At 49.2% G+C, this 20,356-nt stretch overlaps 1 protein-coding gene across 4 annotated transcripts in view; it reads left to right on the forward strand.

The window, feature by feature from the left end:
• The window catches only part of PLEKHM2 (pleckstrin homology and RUN domain containing M2), a 40,295-nt gene that overhangs the window by 7,124 nt on the left and 12,815 nt on the right, over nt 1–20,356 (forward strand). For 2 of the 4 annotated variants that reach the window (XM_070384969.1, XM_005888920.3), the window contains exons 2-5: nt 17,802–17,908; nt 18,311–18,420; nt 18,994–19,093; nt 19,649–19,736. In XM_070384969.1, the coding sequence (XP_070241070.1) occupies nt 17,802–17,908; nt 18,311–18,420; nt 18,994–19,093; nt 19,649–19,736 (405 nt within the window). The remainder of the gene's footprint in view (nt 1–17,801; nt 17,909–18,310; nt 18,421–18,993; nt 19,094–19,648; nt 19,737–20,356) is intronic. The other 2 variants (XM_070384971.1, XM_070384970.1) reach the window with 1 other exon arrangement.

Consider the following 20,356-nt stretch of genomic DNA (forward strand, 5'->3'; position numbering starts at 1 on the left):
CCCCCCGAGTGACCCCACCCAGGCCCAGCATGAGACGCCAGTGAGAAGTGGTCACTGCTCTTTCTTAGCCCTGCCTGTTCACTTCACCATGGCTCTCCTTTTATAAGACGTTAGGGCTCTGTTTGAAGCCTGCTAACATTGTGGTCCTTGCCGCCCCGTCACAGGCCACCCCAGGCCCTCTCTTTCTCCGTGCCTTGGCTCTAGCATTGGGCTTGTCCAAATTGAACAGCCCTGTGTGATGACTGGAGGCCACACAGAAACAGGTCTCCATCTGGCAGCAGCAGCCCCCTTTAGTCAGGGCAGCCCCCAGCCATCTCTGTAGTCACAGTGGACACTCCGAGTGTCGGATGGAGCAGTGGCCATTCCTGTGGGTCCCCCTCAAACTCATCTAGCTAGAGTCCATTGTGGAAAGAAATTCCCAGCAAAACTGGAAGCCTGCTGCTGGCTGACGGAAATGTCAGGCCTAAAAACTAAGATTGAGTTAGGGTAGAATGGGCAAGACGTTTCAATGTGGAAAGAAAGGATCTGATATTCGGGGTGTGAGCATTGTGGGAAGAGAAAGTTGGCATTTGTAGGTGCCCGGGGGCTCTTGGGTGAGTCATTCTCACCGTTCAGGTCTTCACTGCTCATCTCTGGCATCACGATTTGCCACCATGGCAAGGAGAGTGTGGTGCCCCTGAGGCTGGGGGTGCCCTTATGTCCTAGGGGAGCAAACAGGGCTTTTCCTCCATAGATAAAAAGCTCTTCTGGGCGACCTCAATGCTGATGGAGCTGGGACCCCACAGTGCAAGGTTGGAGTGGGCGACCTTGGGCCCAGAGCTCTCTTCCCTGGGGTCTGACCTAAGGTGACCATCCCTTTCCAGCCCTGTCCTCCTCCTCACCGTGGCTTGTTTGTGGTGTGAATGTCCTAGAACTTCAGTTTGAAGCAGGAGAATAAGGACAGTTTCTGGGAGCGTCCATTTGGCTGGAGCTGAGAGGTCAGGTCATTGTTACAACCACCCAGGGTCATTGTTACCAGCAGGTCATTGTTACCAGCAGGTCACTGTTACAGGTCATACCACAGGTCACTGTTACAACCACCCAGGGTCCCGAGAGCTTCTCTGCCTTTTCAGCAAAGCAGCTGGCCCTGCACCAGAGACATTCTTCCATCTTAGGTATTTGTAGTTTATCTTTTTTTCCTTTTGCTTCTAAGTATTCACAAACATTATAGAGATGTAGAAGGAAGAAAGTACTCCTTTCCTAAAGACTACCCTCCTCCTTGGGTGTCTGTACTTGAGAGCTGGAAGTAGAAGATTCTAAAAAATCCAATAATATGTAAGAACAAGGGAAGAACTAATGTAGACTTGGAATCTGCATGTAATTTTTGAAAGTAGTCAACCTCTGTTCACACTTCTACCCTTTGGGGTGTGTGTGTGTATCTTTTAATATAAAAATTGATTATGTATTTATACTTATACTCTAATAAATCACTGTAAGTTCTTTGTTTTGGGGGGGTTGCAGACTGCTGACCTGAAGGGGAGTGAGCAGAGCAGAGGAATTGTTACACTTAATGCATTCAGTCCCCTGGATGTCCTTTAATAACCATTATGGGTTTGTAATCCATGGAGTTCTCAACACACTTCCTAACCCTATAGTTACACTTTAAGCCCCTAAAGTCTCTGACTGTTGGACTTGCCTGGTGGTCCAGTGGTTAAACATCCACCTGCCAGTGTGGGGGACATGAGTTTGATCCCTGGTCTGGGAAGATTCCACATGCTGCAGGGCAACTAAGCCCATGAGCCACAACTGCTGAGCCCAAGTGCTGCACCTGCTGAAGCCCCAGCACCCTAGAGCAGGAGACTCTGCAACAGTGAGAAGCCCGTGTACCACAAGTGCAGAGTAGCCCCTGCTGGCCACAACTAGAGAAAGCCTACACGCAGCAGTGAAGACCCAGCGCAGCCATAAATAAATAACTAAATTATTCTTTAAATGATAATAAAGTCTCTGACTGTATCACACAGACCTTGGGAGGAGGCAGGAGTGTCCTCCCAACTTAAGTCGTGGTTTAGATGGTGACTTGATGGCCATTTTCCTCAGCAACAATCTGGCTGTCTGGGTGGGGGAAGTACTGCTGAGGTCACGTTGCAGGTACAGCAGGGGAAACGGGAAGTGAAAGATGAACCCAGAGCCAGCGAAGGCTCCCAGGCTTTGAAAAACTCCTTCCTCCTCCCACCGGTGCCACACACAACCCTGAATGTGAGCACTCGGAAAACAGCAGGGTCTCCCCCAGCTTCTGCCTCCAGCGCAGCAGCACATGGATGGTGGAGAGTCCTGCATGCCCTGTGTCCTTTCAGGCCCCTGCTTGGCTTCCAGGTCTCTGGTATTTGCCCAGGGACCTCTTGGGAGGGCCTCTTGCATCTTCCTCTCCACTCTAAAGAGGGGCCTTGGGCCCTCCATCGGGGTCAACCCTGTGCTGAGTTCAGAGGCAGAACACGCAGGGTACCCAGGGACACTGGGACACTCCCTTGCCAGCACGGAGGAGCATTTAACTGCTTCTGGAAACATATTCTGTCAAATTACCCAAGAGATCTGTGCCCAACTAGGCCAGTTCCCAACTGCTGTCATTGTTCCAACACTCCAGTTCAGTTCAGTCACTCTGCCGTGTCCTACTCTCTGCAACGCCACGGACTGCAGCACACCAGGCTTCCCTGTCCATTGCCAACTCCTGGAGCTTCCTCAAACTCATGTCCATCGAGTCAGAGATGCCATCCAACCATCTCATCCTCTGTCATCCCCTTCTCCTCCTGCCTTCAATCTTTCCCAGCATCAGAGTCTTTTCCAATGAGTCAAGTCTTTGCATCAGGTGGCCAAAGTATTGGAGCTTCAGCTTAAGCATTAGTCCTTCCAATGCATATTTAGGATGGATTTCCTTAAGGATGGACTGGTTTGATCTCCTTGCTGTCCAAGGGACTCTCAAGAGTCTTCTCCAACACCACAGTTCAAAAGCATTAATTCTTTGGCGCTCAGTTTTAACATCCTGAAAGTGAAAGTCGCTCAGTCAAGTCCGACTGTTTGCCACCCTGTGGACTATACAGTCCATGGAATTCTCCAGGCCAGAATACTGGAGTGGGTAGCCATTCCCTTCTCCAGGGGATCTTCCCAACCCAGGGATTGAACCCAGGTCTCCTGCATTGCAGGTGGATTCTTTACCATCTGAGCTACCAGGGAAGCCCTTAACACCCCAGAGAAAGTACAAAAAATGAAATCCATGGATAATTCAAATACCTGTTTTTTTTATTTTTTTGGCCATGCTGTGTGGCTTGTGGGATCCTAGTTCCCCAACCAGAGATCAAACGCAGGCCCCCTGCAGTGGGGGCAGAGTCCCAACTACTGGATCACCAGGGAATTCCCAAGTACCTGCTTTTTTTTTTTTTAATAATTTTATTCATTATTTCTTTTTGGCTGTACTGGGTCTTCACTGCTGCACAGGCTTTTCCCTCATTGCAGTGCGTGGGCTTCTCTCGTGGAGCGCAGGCTCCGGCGAGCGGGCTATAGTAGCTATGTCGCACGGGCTTTGTTGTTCTGCAGCACGTGGGATCTTCCCAGATCAGGGGTCAAACGTGTGTGGCAGGCAGATTCTTTACCACTGGACCACCAAGGAAGCTCCCCAGCTACCTGCTTTTCTCAGCTTTTTCCCTGCATGTCTTTGAATAGAGCTGCCAGTAAAGCAGAGAGCCTGCCAACTCTGGCAGAGGGGCTAATAAGCAGTGATTTGGGAGGTGGGAAAGAAAGCTGTATAATTAGGTATATTTAGTGGTAAATGAATGGTTAAGAAGCATTGATTTCACCCAACTTGCTTCAGGAACAATGCAGGCCCATGGTAAACAAACAACATACCCTTTATGTAGCCCTGCAAGTAGGGGGTGCCAGTCAGTCCTATGATGCCACCAGCCTGGGCACAAGCCTTTCCCGGGAAGGGCCGTTGGCTACAGGACTGGGTTTTTCATGCCCACTGAGAAACCAGGCCAGTCATTTCTGAATCGCAGGCTTTCTGATTGGTTCTTCTGCGGGGATGATGTCTGGGTTAACAGTCTATTGTAATTGATTGTCATTTGGAAATGAGCTGTTTTCAGGCTAAGGTAGGGTGGGATCTCAGGTGAGGGATTAAATGAGGACAGTGAGTTAGAATCATTGTGGTTGCCCGGGATTGGTGGGGCAGTGGGCACCAGTGGGCCTTGGCCTCTGTTGACATTATTCTCATGTTGTCTAGGAAGGAAGCAGCTGGGACATTCCCGACATTGTCCCCCAGCTCCCAGCTCCCATTCCACAGAGCCCTGGGAGTGGCCCAGCGCCTCCTGCTCTGCCCTCCTCAGTAAGACACTGGGATGAGCACTTTCCAGATGGTGGCAGCAGGTGTCCCTGACCTTTGCTTTATCCCTGAGGGAATGGGAGCAGAAGGGGCTCCAGTAATAGCTCCCTCTGTGGTGTCCAAGCACACCCGACCAGCACGCTGCAGTGAAGCAGGAGGACCGCTAGGCAAAGCCAGGAGGTCAGGGCCTGTCCTTACCTCTCGACCCCAGCCTCCCTGCCCGGGAGATGAGGGTTCTGGCTAAGTGGTCATTTCTCTGATTTTCAGCTCATTCAGTAAAGTTCCATCACTGAGACCCTCTTCCTCGCTCACTGTAACTACCCCCACACCCCCCCTGAATGAGAGGCTCCAGGAGAGGAAGATGCCATGAGGCCCCCTGCCTCCAAGAGGTCCCTGGGCAAACACCAGAGACCTGGAAGTCAGCCAGCAGCCTGAAAGAACACACAGCAGGCACAATTCTGCTCCATCCTGGTACCGCTGCCATGGGAGCGGGAGCTGGTACCCTGCCGTGGGGCCACCACATCCTGCTGCCGTTGGGCCACCGCGTCCCGCTGCGATGGGAGTGGGAGCTGGTACCACTGCCGTGGGGCCACCGCATCCCGCTGCGATAGGACAGCCACGTGTTTTCTAGGTCTCTTCCGCCCTTAGATTCCAAACTTCTTCATCCTGGCCCGCACCCAGGCTTGCCTTTAATTCCAGTGGAGCGTCTTTCCAGAAATGCTGTTGGCAGTAGCCTCTCATTCCTTGGATCATGTAAAGCAGGCATTATTGTTCTTAAGAAGCTTTGCTGAGACTTAGAAGACTCTAGCCTGCCTGCCTTATTTATTTATTTCTATTTATTTTTGAGAAGGTGGTGATAAGCCCTGGCCGTCTCTTCAGATCCATGAGAGGCAGTATCTGAAGCCAGAGCAAACTGCTGGTGCAGAATCAGGGTGGGCAGCCACCCCAACACTTCTCCTGCCATCTCTGCCAAGGACGAGCCCTCCTTGGGTCCCTCTCCCTGGGCATGTCCAGGCATCAAGATATGGGGCCATTCTGACCCCAAAGGTAATAGATGGTATCATACGTCCTGATGTCTGCCTGTCCTTGGAGTGTCTGCCTCGGAAAGAAGAGCAAGTGTTCCTAAGGACCACAGGCATGGTTTGACCCAGCAGGAGACCCTCGGTGGCTAGAATCCCAAAGGCAAGTCAGGCAGAGGCCTCTCACTCCCCACAGGCCTCGTCCATCGCCCTCAGTGCACCCACAACCCTTGAGAGGCAGCCCCAGAGATGAAGTGTCCCAGGAGGCCCTGTAGCTCATGGTGGCTCTGAGCCTGGGTTGAGCTTGTGTGACCAGGACCACCATCGGCTTAATAGGTAAAAGGTGCTCTGAGGTCAGGTGGCCCACCCTCCCTTCAGTTGGGTTCTCTTCTGCTTTTGGATTTCTACTTCCTAGACCTGGACTGAGGACGCTGCTCTAAACACTCTCGTCTAAATACATCTGGTCTCCATGGAGCCACTAGGGTGGCTACTGTTACCTGGCGACCTCCTCCCTGGCAGCAGGAGGGACTCCTGTGTTTGAGGTCTGTGTGTGCTGAGCGAGGATGGAGCCCCAAAGTGGTTGGGCGGTTCACGTGAGCATGTCGTCAGCCCTGGGTCTCTCCAGCCTCGCAGACTCTCCTGGCTTTACTGGGGCAGGGGTTTTATCCTGCTCTGAAATATAGGAATGGGATGCCCCCATGCCGCCCTACCCCCTCCACCCTGTACAGCCTGTGAGTAGCCAGCCGAGCAAAATTCCAGATTCCCTGTCTGTTTGCTGGGCTGCATCACAGCCTCTTTGGTCTTGACTGACCAGGGAGAAAGATGGGAGGACACCTGTAACCGGCTCATTTTCTTCTGGCTGTTTTTAACCTGTCAGAGCTGCCCTTAAGTTAGCTATCAGGGACCAATTCTGGAAGGATTTCTTGATACCAACCATAAAACTAAAAATCATTTCATGGCTACGCATCTATGAGAGAGGCAAGGCCGAGAGGGCCTGGCTGTTTCAGCTCGGAGCAGAGAGTGGGACTGACCCTAATTAAAATGCTCTGAGTCAGGCATTTCTTGGCTTGCAGGAGTGCACCACCCCCACGTCCCCTTGGCCACATCTCGTGATTGCCCGTCGTCGTCCCAGAGTGCTCTGCAGGGAGCGCCGGCCTCCCAGCCATGAGGGTCTGGGGTGGGCTAAGCCTGACTCTTCACGGCCTGGGTGCCTGAGCACACCAGGAGGACCCAGAGCAGCCTAGCCAGTCTGGGTGTGGTCTGGGAGCAGGAGTTGGAGATGAGGCCTAAGTTCAAGGACTCTCAAGAAACCATGGCTTTAAAAACAAAAGTTACTTTTAAATCTTACTGTTTCTCTCTTCATTCTCAGGGGACCTTGCTTATTTTTATAAATTTTCTTCTCATGAGAATTTTTTCCTCCCCCCACTATCAAGCTCACCAGCCCACCTGGGCTCCCATCTGTGGCCACCCCTCCCCTGGGCTGTGGATCCCACCCCATCTTTCCTGTTCAAGGACTTGGCTCCTTTACTCCACCGCCATTTTCTGGCCATCCTGTTGGCAAAGCTGGTCAACAAAGTTTTCTGTATTGCTGTCTCCTCTTTTTGCTTCCTTCTTCTTCCTCTTCTTTTCTCTCTTCAGTTTTTCCTCCATGTCATCATACATCCTGTTTTCAAGGTCCAATTGCCCCATCGATGTCAATTTACAAATACCTCATTTGCTTGAAGCAGGATCCAAAAAAGCTCTGACTCTCCCTGGTGGACCCCTCCCAGGCTTTTGTCTCTACCTCTTCACCCCTGTTGCTTTTCATCAAGGTTCGCGCCCCTCCCTTTATGTGGGAACATGACCTGATGGACTGATCACTCCCTCCCTTTGCAAACTGTCTTCACTTGGCTTCTGGAGTACACACTGTCCAGACTTCCCCCCTGCCTCGCTGGCTGTGCCTTCGCAGTCTAAAGCAGTGATCCTCCACCCTGGCTGGGTGTTAGGATTGTCTGCTGCTGCTAAGTCACTTCAGTCGTGTCCGACTCTGTGTGACCCCATAGACAGCAGCCCACCAGGCTCCGCCGTCCCTGGGATTCTCCAGGCAAGAACACTGGAGTGGGTCGCCATTTCCTTCTCCAGTGCATGAAAGTGAAAAGTGAAAGTGAAGTCGCTCAGTCGTGTCCGACTCTTAGGGACCCCATGGACTGAAGCCCACCAGGCTCCTCCGCCCATGGGATTTTCCAGGCAAAAGTAGTGGAGTGGGGTGCCATTGCCTTCTCTGTAGGATTGTCTGGGGAGTGTTAAAAAGAATTGCTGGCTCCTGGGCCCCGCCCTCAGAGTTTCTGCTCTGGTTGATCTGGGTGGGGGGTGCCTTTGCCTTGTTCTTTTCCTCCAGTTCCCCACGTAAACCTGTTGTGCAGACTGGGGGAGGGCCCGTGGTCCGACATTGGAGCACCCTGGCTCCATGCTCAGATGCTCCTCTTTCTTCATTCCCAAGATGATCTCATCCAATTCCACAGCTTTAAATACCATCCAAAGACTGACAGCAAGCAATGACCTCTTTCTGAACTCCAGACCCACTTATACAACTGTCTCCTTGACATCTCGCTTAGATACCTGATAGGTATCTTTTTAATTAATTAATTTTCATATTTGGTTGTGCTGGGCCTTCATTGCTGCATGCGAGTTTCTCCAGTTGGGGCGAGCGAGGACTACTCTGTAGTTACAATGTGCAGGCTTCCTGCTGCGGTGGCTTCTGTTATTGCAGAGCACAGGCTCTGGGGTGTGCAGGCTTCAGTAGCTGCGGCTTGCAGGCTCTAGAATACAGGCTCAGTAGTTGTGAGTAGTTGCACAGACTCAGTTACTCCTCAGCATGTGGGATCTTGCTGGAGCAGGGGTCAAACCTGTGTTCCCTGCATTGCAAGGCAGATTCTTAATACTGGAACACCAGAGAATACCACCCCCCCCAGCCCCCGCCCAACACATGGATATTTGGAACTTACTGTGGCCAATGTAGAGCTCTACCTGATCTGGAAATGGCACTGCCATTGAGTCACTCAGACCAAAAACCTTAGCATCCTTGGCATCGTTTTTTCTCCCCTACCCTACATCTAATCTATCAGTAAGTCCCCAGGGCACCACCTGCAGAATAGATGTTAAATCCAACCCTTTATCATGTCCACCACTACAGCCAGCTCCCAGCTTATCCATCCACACTGGGATAGCCTCTCAGCCAGTCTGTCTGCCTCCACCGTGGCTGTCCAGTTTATATAGACACCATATAGATGCTAGAGCAGCTTTGTATATTGAATTATAACATTTCCCTGTTTTCAATAATTTCCCATCAAACTAGGAATGAAATGCAGATTCTTTTACGATGGCCCGTTTGGCTGCACATGCTGTGGCCCTTGGCTGTTCTCTAATCTCATTATCACTCACATCGTTGCCATACCAGTTTCTTTAGTGTTGCCCCTGCCTCAGGACCTTTGCACCTGTTGTTCTTCTAACAAGAGTACTCTTCCCCCAGTTACCACTGTTGTCATGTCCTCAGTGAGACCCCATATTTATAGCAGACTCCTAACCCCTGCTTTGTTTCTTATGGCATTATTAATCCTTGGCATTACATTATATATTTGCATATGATTTACATTATACAAGGGCAAGGACTTCTGTGTAAGAATAGCATTTGATGGAAATTACCCGGAGGTCCAGTGGTTAAGACTCCAAACTCTCACCACTGAGGGCCCAGGTTCAACCCCTGGTCAGGGAACTAAGATCCCACAAGCCACATGACACAGCCAAAAGAAGAATAGCATCGGTATATACATGGCAGGTGCTCAGTAAACCTTTGTTGAAACATTTGAATCTTCAAGGCTCAAGCCTCCCCTTCTGGCCACTGCTAAACTGAGCATTGGGCAAGAGGCACTCCTGACCCAGCCTGTGACAGGTGTGCATTCCTTGTCACCTCTGCTTGAGGCTCTAGACCAGAGGTCGGGACACTTTTTCTGTAAAAGGCCAAATAGTAAATATTTTAGGTTCTGTGGGCCATACAGCCTCTGTCGCATCCACTTAGTTGGGCCCTCATAGCGCCAAAGCAGCTGTAGATAATGCAAAACCAATGGGTGTGGCCATTTTAATAAAACTTTATTTGCAAAAATAGGCAGACTCGCTGGCCATAGCTTGTTGACCCCTGCTCTAGACTCCTACTGATTCTGAAATTTTTGGCCTTTTCCCCAAATTTTCATGGGCATAAAAGAAGTACTCGACAATCTGATGGGCGGGATGAATTTTTTCCCAGAAGTGGGGAAGGCTCCTCCTGGAGCAGCTCTGGCTTGTTTAACCAGACCATCCACTTCCTCACTACTGGGAAGATGCCCATGTGGAGCAAAAGGACGTGGAGCAAAAGGACGGCGAGAGTATGTGGGCTTTCTTCTTAAAGGAGCCACAGCAGCCTTTTCCTCCTCCATCCATCTTCCAAAAAGCAGAGCTTCAGAAGATACGGCACTTGTGTGCACCATGGGCTTTTTACTGCTTGTGACTTAAAGAAGAGGGGACTGCATTTTGCTTTCTCGGGTTCTCCTACAACATACTAGAACAGCATATAATGTTTTATATGCACCATTCGCTTGGGGATCTTGAAGCTAGGCTGGATGAAAAGACTTGGATTTAAAATCTGCCTCTGCCACTGACTAGCTCTGTGACCTACTTTATAGGGTTGCTGTGACGGTAAAGTTAAGTAGTGTTTGTAAAGTATGTCATCATAGCTGCTAACATTTATTAAGTGCTTTCAAGGCATTGTGTACTTTGATAAATACAATTAAGGTATTATCTGAACCTTCACACAACCTATGTTTTTGTAGATCAGGAAACTGAGTTTAGGGACTTCCCTGGCAATCCAGTGGTTAAGACCCTTTGCTCCCAGTGCAGGGGGCATGGATTCCATCCCTGGTCAGGAAATTAAGATTCCATATGCCACACGACACAGCTGAGAGAAAAGGAAACAGTTTAGCGAGGTTAAGTCCCTTGCCCAAGGTCGCACAATGAATGTGCAGCAGAGCCCACATTTAAATCCAGGTTGTCTGCCACCTTCATGGTGCACGTAACAAGCCTTCCATAAACGGTGGCTCTAGGGACTTCCCTGGTGCTCCAGTGGTTGAGAATCCACCTTGCAACGTGGGGGGCGTGGGTGTGATCCCTGTTTGGGGAACTAAGTTCCCACATGCCACAGAGCAACTAAGCCTGTGCACTGCAACTATTGATCCCGCATGCCACAACTAGAGTCTGTGTGCCACACAGATGCAAAGACCCCGTGTGCCACAACTGAGACCCGATGCAGCAAATAAGTAATTTTTTTTTTTTTAATGATGGCTCTAGTTACAGCCAGTGGTAGCTGCTCCAACAGGTTTTGTGTCTAACTAAGGAGTAATTTTAAATACGATTCGGCAGTCGTGCATCCGGGCAGCGCTGTGTTCATTAGCCCCATTTCACTCATTCTCTTGCTCAGGGGCCCTCAAATGAGGCTTCAATATTTGCTCTCCTCCCACTTTCAGAGCCTGTGACCTTCCTGGTACCATGAGTAGCTCCTGGCAGCTGCCGCTCTGTGGCCAGGGCAGGGGTGGGGGGAGGAGACCTTGGTTGTTCACCTTGATGTCGCACTTTCTGAACAGCTTCCAAAGTATGAGCTCAAGCTGTTGACGAGTTCCTAAAATTCTTTCGTCACTGACTCAGAGACATTCCCAGCCTCCTTCCTGTTCCCTCTCAAGAACTGTGCTGGGTTGTCGCATTGATTGAAGATCTCCTTGTCCCCTGAGATGATGGAAATGCTTTGTCAACCTGCTGTAAAAGAGTGGTGAAAGGCTAGGCTTGGAGCCACCTGCTAGTGAGCTACGAATACTAGTTCTTGAGAGCAGAGAGCGTTACTGAGTCTTCTTTGACCCTGAACTGATGTTTGGCTAAGTGCTGTGCCATCGGTGTAACTAAGAATATGGACTATTCCTTCCATTTATTTATTTGGAGTATAATTAAATTACTATATTTGTTTCAGGTGTGCAACATGGTGATTCAGTACTTTTATTCACTATAAAATGATCACCACATTGTCACCATACAAAACTATTATAATATTGACTCTGTCCCCTTCCCGTGAATTATTTTATAACCGAGAGTTTGTAACTCTTGATCCCTGTCACCTGTTTTGCCCACCCATTGCCCCCGACCCCCGCCCCAGGAATCACCGGTTTGTTCTCTGTAGCCATAAGTCTCTGTTTCCTTATGTTTGTTCATTTTGTTTTGTGGCTGAGTAATATTCCATTGCATATATACCACTTCTTTATCCGTCCATCTATCGATGGATGCTGAGGCTGCTTCTGTCCTGGCGACTGTAAACAATGCTGCATGAACTATCACCGTGGTTTCATTATTCTTAATAATCTTGGCTAATGCTTACTGAGCATTTTTTGCTTATCAAGGTCCGTGCTAAGCCTTTTCATGCTTTATATCATTTGATCCCCTAAACCAATAGACCTTTCTGCAATAAGGAATGTTCTACATCTGCACTGTCCAATACAGTAGTCACTAGCCACGTGTGGTTACTGAGCATTTGAAATGGGGCTAGTGCAACTAAAGAACTGCATTTTTACTTTTGTTTGATTTTAAATTTAATTAAACTCAAAGAGTCACATGTAGTTCGTGGCTACTATATTGGACAGCTTAGCTCTAAACAATGTTCTTAACCTCTTTTACAGATGAGAAAAAGTGAGGGTTAGAGGGTTAAGTAATTTGCCAGAGATACTTAACTTTATAGTAGCAGAGCCAGTCTTCGGACCCGTGTTTCCTCTCCAGAGCCCTGGCTCATCACCACCACACTATACACTCTTTCTATTATACCTTTTGCAGAAGTTGTTCCCTGGTTGCAGACTTTTCCCTAACTCTTCCTACCATGTATACGTATGCAACACCCCCTTGAAATGTACAAGACCTATCCAAAGAAAGTTGGAAAACTGAACCAAAGGGTATAAAAGAAGACCTGTGTAAATGAAAAAAAAAAAAATTCCAGGGACTTCCCTGGTGGTCCAGTGGCTAAGACACCACACTTCCAATGCAGGGGACCCTGTTTGATCCCTGGTCAGGGAACTAGACCTCGCATGCCATAACCAAAAGAGTTCCCGTGATACGGCTAAGGATCCTGATACAACTAAGTTGATCCATGATACAACTAAGACCTGGCACAGCCAAATCAGTTAAAATAAATTTTTTTTAAAAATCTCATGTTCCTAGTGGGAAGACTTGGTATTGCAAAAATACCATTTTTTCCCCCAAATAATCTCTGGACTGAGTATAATTTGCTTCCAAATCCAGAAAGTAATTATAGGGAAATGTTATTCTAAAAAAATATGCCAGGAGAGTCAAAACACTTTTGAAAAAGGATGGTTGCGGATGGAGTGGCCTCATTCTGTCCATAGCAAGATGTCTAGAAAAATGTTTTATTAAATCACAAATCGGTAAGGGACTACCAGTAAATGTGGAAAATGGGCTATCCATCCAGAAATTAATAAAGCTGAATCCTTACCTCATCCCATACATAAAAATCTAAACATTAAAAAAGAAACTAAGAAAGTCCTAAAACTATAGAAGAATAAAGGTACTTTTTATAATATTAGACCAGGGAAAATGGGAAATTATAAAGGAAAAAATGGACAGATTTTACTATACAAAAAATAAGAATTTCTCAATAGGTAAAAAAGCACCATAAGCAAGGTTTAAAGGTCAGTTGAAAAAGAAAGGAAAAAAGAAATGTCAACTTACACTGGGCAAAAAATGAACAAATACAAAAGCACCCCACATAGCAACACACAGGATTAAAACCCTAACTAACAGAGAGTATCAACAGAGCAATAAGAAAAAAGACAAGCAACCAGAAGGTTGGGCAGAGGTGTGAACAGGCAATTCACAGAAAAAGAAATACAAATAGCAAATAAGGGTGTTCCACTGCATTAGTGATCAGAGAAATACAATTTAAAACAATTAGATACTGTTTTTCACCCACTGGATGGGTGGAAATTAGACTAATTATCCCCAGTTTTGGCCTGCATGATGGGAGTGTAAATAAGTCCAACATTTTAAAAGGGCGCATAGCAAGATCCAGCCAAATTGTAGTTATGCATGTTCTTCAGCTCTGTGGTTCCACTCTGTATACTGTTCTGTTCTACCATACAGAAATAGCCACCCAGGCATCCCCAGATGTGCACTGCAGTATTCTGTGTAATATCAAAGAAGTGAAGACAATAGCTGTATCTAACAATGGTTAAAGCATGGTGCAGCATATTTTAGAATACACTTGTGGCTGTTAAAAAAGAATGGAGTGGATTTCTCTGTAATGATATGGAAGTATACGTTTGATATATTAAGAGAAAGCAAGTTTCAGAGCAATGAGTACAGCATGATCCCATTTCACTCTTTTATTTTAAGTCTTTGTATGCAGGAAAAGAGTTGGAAGGGCATGCATACAAGCTGTTAACAGTGGGAGCAGGGAGAGGAGGTCTTCATATATGTGTGTGTGTATGTGTGTGTGTATATATATATATATATATATATGCATGCATATATACAGGGCTTCCCTTGTGGTTCAGCTCGTAAACAATCTGCCTGCAATGTGGGAGACCTGGGTTTGATTCCTGGATTGGGAAGATCTCCTGGAGAAGGGAAAGGCTACCCACTCCAGTATTCTGGCCTGGGGAATTCCATGGACTATACAGTCCATGGGGTCGCAAAGAGTAGGACACAACTGAGTGACTTTCGCAACAATGCATACACACACACACACACACACACACACACACACTTCCATGTGGCTTACAATTTTATGATGAGCAAATAATGCTTTTAGAATATATCTTGTTTTAAGGTATCTTGACCTGAAAAAAGAGTCTGAGTTCCAGCCATGGCTCCCTCACTTAGCTGAAAATCAAAGTGAAGGACTTACCCTTCTTTGACTTTAGTCACTTTCTCTGTTTAAAGATAAATAAGTAAAATTTTAAACTTTTCCATGTTTTTCAAGTGTTACGATGGGTATGGCTCCTTTATATTTAAACAAATGAATAAGCCTGTGTTTTCCTTCCTTAATACAGTAGTTGCACTAGATCTCTAAAGATTCTTCCAGTTCTTACATCTAAGAATCTCTGATCTCACATTTTCTTGGATTTTGAAATTAAAGAAAAAGTTGGAGAGGGGGCACTTCCCTGGTGGTCCAGTGCTTAGGACTCCGCACTTCCAATGCAGGGAGCCCGGGGTTTGATCCCTGGTCAGGGCACTAAGTTCCCACATGCCATATGGCATGGCCGAAAAATAAAAACGTTAAAAAAAAAAAGCTGGACCTGATGTCATGGTTCTTGGTGGGAACCCATGCAAGCGTACCTTCAGCCACTGCAGTTTCTGGAAGCCCTTTGCTGTTTCTTTTAGGTCTAGGAACCTCTGCTCCTGGGGCTTGCCTCTTGGGAGGAGGGGCGGACCCTGCAGGACGGAGGCCCGTCCAGGGCCAGCAGGGCCGCTGGGTTTACTCTGGGCCATGGAGAAGAGAAGCTATTTTTGTTGTGGGGGCTGAATGGTTGGCCTCTGGCCAAGAGCGCGTGCTTGCTGGTGTGGTTGATGTGTCTTGCCTACTGAGGCCGTTTCTGCCACTGCTTCCAGAAAACACTTGAGAGCACGTTTGTCCAATGCCAGGAGCTTAAACCTGAGATGAGTGTACACAGATGAGTGTTCTTCTTTGTGTGTCCTTCCCCACTCTGGCCTTTAGAAGGGCAGCAGTAGACCAGAGGGAAGTGGGAAAGACTTTCCTCCCAGAGCTTTGCTCCTTGACAGAGGCCCCCCTCCTCACGGCGGCTTTTTCAGAGAACTCAGTTCTGATCTGGGCTTTCTTGTCCTTATTGGAGCTGAGCAAGCGGCCCTTGCCTCCGTCAGTCTGCTGAGGTTACTCCATGCTGCAGCTCATCTCACCTACTGGCCAAATCTATTTTTAATATGAGGTTTATTGCTGTTCAGTCACTAAGTCATGTCCAACTCCATGGTCAGCAGCAAGCCAGGCTTCCCTGTCATCACTGTCTCCCCAAGTTTGCTCAAACTCACGTCCATTGAGTCAGTGATGCCATCCAATCATCTCCTCCTCTGTCATCCCCTTCTCCTCCTGCCTTCAATCTTTCCCAGCATCAGGGTCTTTTCCAATGAGCCAGCTCTTTGCATTAGGTGGCCAAAGGGTTGGAGCTTCAGCTTCAGCATCAGTCCTTCCAATGAATATTCAGGGTTGATTTCCTTTAAGACTGACTAGTTTGATCTCCTTGCTGTCCAAGGGACTCTCAAGAGTCTTTTCCAGCACCACAGTTCTAAAGCATCAATTCTTTGACACTCAGCCTCCTTTATGGTCCAACTCTCACATCTGTACATGACTACTAGAAAAACCATAGCTTTGATTATACAGACCTTCGATGACAAAGTGATGTCTCTGCTTTTTAATACTCTGTCTAGGTTTGTCATAGCTTTTCTTCCAACAAGCAAGCATCTTTTAATTTCATGGCTGCATCACCATCCACAGTTTTGGAGCCCAAGAAAATAAAGTCTGTCACTGCTTCCATTTTTTTCCGCATCTATTTGCCATGAAGTGATGGGACCAGATGTCAAGATCTTAGTTTTCTGAATGTTGTCTTAAGCCAGCTTTTTCAATCTCCTCTTTCACCTTCATCAAGAGGCTCTTTAGTTCCTCTTCGGTTTCTGCCATTGGGGTGGTATCATCTGCATATCTGAGGTTATTGATATTTCTCCCAGCAGTATTGTTTCTAGCTTATGATTCATCCAGCCTGGCATTTCACATGATGTACTCTGCATGTATAATTTTAGGTTATTTCTTTTTTTTTTTTTTTAGATTTATTTATTTAGTTTTGGTTGCACTGGGTCTTTGTTGCTGTGCGCAGACTTTCTCTAGTTGCCGTAAGCGGGGGCTGCTCTTCACTGTGGTATGTGAGCTTCTCACTGAGGTGGCTTCTCTTGTTGTGGAGCATGGGCTTTAGTTGCTCTGTTGCATGTGGGATCTTCCTGGACAAAGAATTGAACCCACATCCCCTGCATTGGCAGGTGAATTCTTAACCGCTAGACCAGGAAGGCGCCCCACTCCAGTACTCTTGCCTGGAAAATCTCATGGACGGAGGAGCCTGGTAGGCTGCAGTCCATGGGGTCGCTAAGAATCGGACACTACTGAGCAACTTCACTTTCACTTTTCACTTTCCTGCATTGGAGAAGGAAATGGCAACCCACTCCAGTGTTCTTGCCTGGAGAATCCCAGGGATGGGGGAGCCTGGTGGGCTGCCATCTATGGGGTCACACAGAGTCGGACATGACTGAAGTGACAACATAGCATAGCGTAGACCAGGAAAGCCCCCAAATCTTTTTTTAGTCCAGCCTGGGAATGGTGTAATTCTTGGTGTAGGGCTCAACCTGGGCCTGGCGGGTACCTGGATCCATATCCAGCCAGCTTCCTCAGGTAAACCCAGTATCCCATGTCAGCCTCTGACAAGAAGGCCATCGGAGCAGGTGCCCACGTCCCTCAGCCCTTGGTTTGTGCAGAGGGGCAGCTTCAGGCAGACCACTGTGTGGCCAACTCCAGGGCGGAGCGAGGGAATTTACTGGGCAGTGTGTGTTCATTTGTATACATAATATTGTAGGTACCCTGGTGGCTCAGATGGTAAAGTGTCTGCCTGCAATACGGGAGACCCAGGTTTGATCCCTGGGTCAGGAAGATCCCCTGGAGAAGGAAATGGCAACCCACTCTAGCACTCTTGCGTGGAAAACTCCACGATGGAGGAGCCTGGTGGGCTACAGTCCATGGGGTTGCAAAGAGTCAGACACAACAGAGCAACTTCACTTTACTTCAGAGCTCCTAGAGTTATATAGCTTGGTGGCGTAGGCTGGAAGCGTGGTGTCACCTGAGACCCACATGTAGACCATGACTTCCTCGCCAGCATCGAGCTGTCATTGTGACAAGCACACAGGAGTGCCTCTTGGGGACTGGGCTCTAAGTTAGCGCCCTTGCCATGCCCACTGACACCTGTGGTACAGGAGAAGCAGCTGGTGCAGGCAGTTCGAGGTTGATTCTATTGGTCATCGTGGATACATCCTTTGACTGATGTTCTTAGCTACTTTCTTTTTTCTTTTTAATTTCATTTCTTTCTTTATTTGCCTGCATTGGGTCTTCGTTGTGGCATGAGGGATCTTCTCTGCGGTGAACAGGTACATGGGATCTTAGTTTGCCAAATTGGGATTGAACCCACATCCCCTGCATTGGAAGGCAGGGGATTCTTAACCACTGAACCACCAGGGAAGTCCCTTTAGTTACCTTCCTGATTACAGACCTCCTGTGGCCCTCCTCTTCGTCCATTTCTAATCTGGGGGGATTTTGTTTTTCCTTTCAGTTGCAGAGCTACTTTGCTGCCTGTGAAGATGAGACCCCTGCCATCCGCAACCACGACAAAGTCCTGCAGCGTCTATGTGAGCACTTGGACCACGCTCTGCTCTACGGGTAAGGGGACAGCAGTTTCTGGAGAGGACTATGCGGCTGGACAGGGCAGGACCAAGGCCATGGTAACCTCCAGAGGAAAGTCCCTAGCCTTGTCTGCCCTTTATTTCTTCTTTCCTGGCAGAAAGACATTGGTCTCACTCAAGGGGGCTGCAGACTGTCTGAGGTTGTCCCAGCAGTCCGTCTCTGAGCAGGCATGAATGATGGGGGAAGGGATTAGCCACAGATGAAATGATGGCGTGAAGGCCTGGTGGTGGAGGAGGAGGAGGACACCTGTGGGTGCCCTGGGAATCCCAGCTTTCAGCCTTGCACTTCCCGCTGACACAGAGGCTGGTGGGCCCGCTGACCACAGCGTCCAAGGGTGGCCCCATCCAGGTCACAGCAGCTCCTGTCCTACTTTCTCAGGCTGCAGGACCTCTCATCTGGTTACTGGGTGCTCGTGGTTCATTTCACCAGGAGAGAGGCCGTCAAGCACATCGAGGTGCTACAGCACGTGGCCACCAACCTGGGGCGCAGTGAGTAGAGCCAGGCTGACTCGGGGAGCTTCGCCCTCCCTGCAGGTAGCTTTGGGACTCAGGTCAACCTGGGAGGCCAATGCCTCATGGTGTCCAGTGGCAGAGGGCTGTTAAAATGCCAGCGCTCTCCACAAGGCCTTGCTTCTCCCCGGCACATGACATCTGGCTGCAGCCTCGTGGCCTTGGGGAAGGAGAGTAAGATGCTAAAGAGAGCTGGGCTCCTGCTGAATCCCAGCCCGAGCATGAGTGAGGGGTCTCGCCTCTCTCCCTGAGCTATGATCAGTGTCAGCTACAGGGTCAGCGCAGCATCCTTACATTTCTCAACCCATGTGGGGTTTGCAGTCTACCCTGGGATTTGCAGTCTGCCCTGTCAATCCAAGTTTCCTGGCCAGTTACAGGCTCGAGTCTGATGAGGAAGGTCAAGATTTCAGGGCATGGCACTCCCACAGGAGAGAAGGCTGTTGGGGTGCTTACTATCCTCGGCCACTCCTCCTCCCTCCGCTCCTTGCCAGGCCAAGGAAAGCTGGCACCTGCTGGACCTTCCTCCCACTTACTCCTGCCCTTCATTTGCAGGCCGGGCCTGGCTGTACCTGGCCCTCAATGAAAACTCCCTAGAGAGCTACCTGCGGCTGTTCCAGGAGAACCTGGGTCTCTTGCACAAGTACTATGTCAAGTGAGTGTCCAGATGCGGGGTCTCATGCACGCAGCTCCTGCGTGCCCCTGAGCTTCGTCCCAACATCTTACCCATGCACATACCACACTGTGCCCGGCCCCCAGGGGCCTAGCCCAGCTGGGCAGCCTGAAGACACACCAGTGATGGCCTGAAAGCCAGTGGAGCTTGCCTGTGATGGCTCTGGCCAGGAGTCCAGGTTCCAGCTGGGCTCCACGAGTTGTTTGGTGCCTGATCAGCCTTTGCCTAACCCTCCAGCCAGGCCTCAGACCTGACCAGAACGCTCAGCTTTTGCTGGCATTGCTGCAGGAAGTGTTCGGAGCAGCTGCCGAGAGCTGCCACAGGCCCCATATCTGAAGACACAGGCAGTAAAGTGCCTGTGGCTCCAGACCCAGGCAAGAGTGCTGGAAGGGGGTGGGCAGAGGCTGCATCCAGCTTGGGGATGGAGGGAGGAGGTCACACATCAAACTTCAACATAGCTGGCTTGTTGGGGAGGCAGGGCCATGCTGGAAACCAGGCCCAGGGCCACCATGAATAACCCTGTCTCACGCCCCACAGGAATGCCCTGGTGTGTAGCCATGACCACCTGACCCTCTTCCTGACCTTGGTATCCGGGCTGGAGTTCATTCGGTTTGACCTGGACCTGGTGAGACGTCCCGGCTCTCACGGGGCAGAGGGGTGGGCAGGGTGGCCGAGGTCCCGTCCAGGGAGCCTGATGGGCGAGGCTGAGTTTGAGCATCATCCTGTTTGTTCAGGTGAGGGAACGGCTCAGGGGCTGCCGAGGGGAATTGAGGTGACTCTCTTGGCCAGAATTCCTGGTTTGGGTGGCTCCTTCCTGTCTCTGTCCCAACTTGGAGAAAAACCACATCACCTAGAGTATTTTAGCACTTAATACTCCTTCATGTTCAGAACATGAATCTTTGAGAGTCGAGGCAGATTCATCCTTGTGCCTCCTGGGATCCTGGAAGCCTCTCAGCTTCCTGCTTCCCAGCGTCCCTCCTGGTCATGGTCAGTCATGGTCACCGTCATGCACTAGAGCCATTGCAGTGCAGCCCAGGAGCTTCACAGGCACCTCTGCAGCCTCGTCAAGATGTAAGAAACTGCCCCCTCTTAATTGGGTCACCAGCCTAGATCCAGACTCCAACAGCACAGACCTAAAAAGTAGTAGAAACTGGGGAAAATGAGTACAGGAAGTTACGGAGGGTCAGGAGGCCCAGCAGGCACTGTCATCCCTGACCCCGAGCCCACAGCCTTATGGGCCACAAC

The sequence above is a fragment of the Bos mutus genome, chromosome 16 (assembly GCF_027580195.1).
Source record: "Bos mutus isolate GX-2022 chromosome 16, NWIPB_WYAK_1.1, whole genome shotgun sequence".
Taxonomy (NCBI): domain Eukaryota; kingdom Metazoa; phylum Chordata; class Mammalia; order Artiodactyla; family Bovidae; genus Bos; species Bos mutus.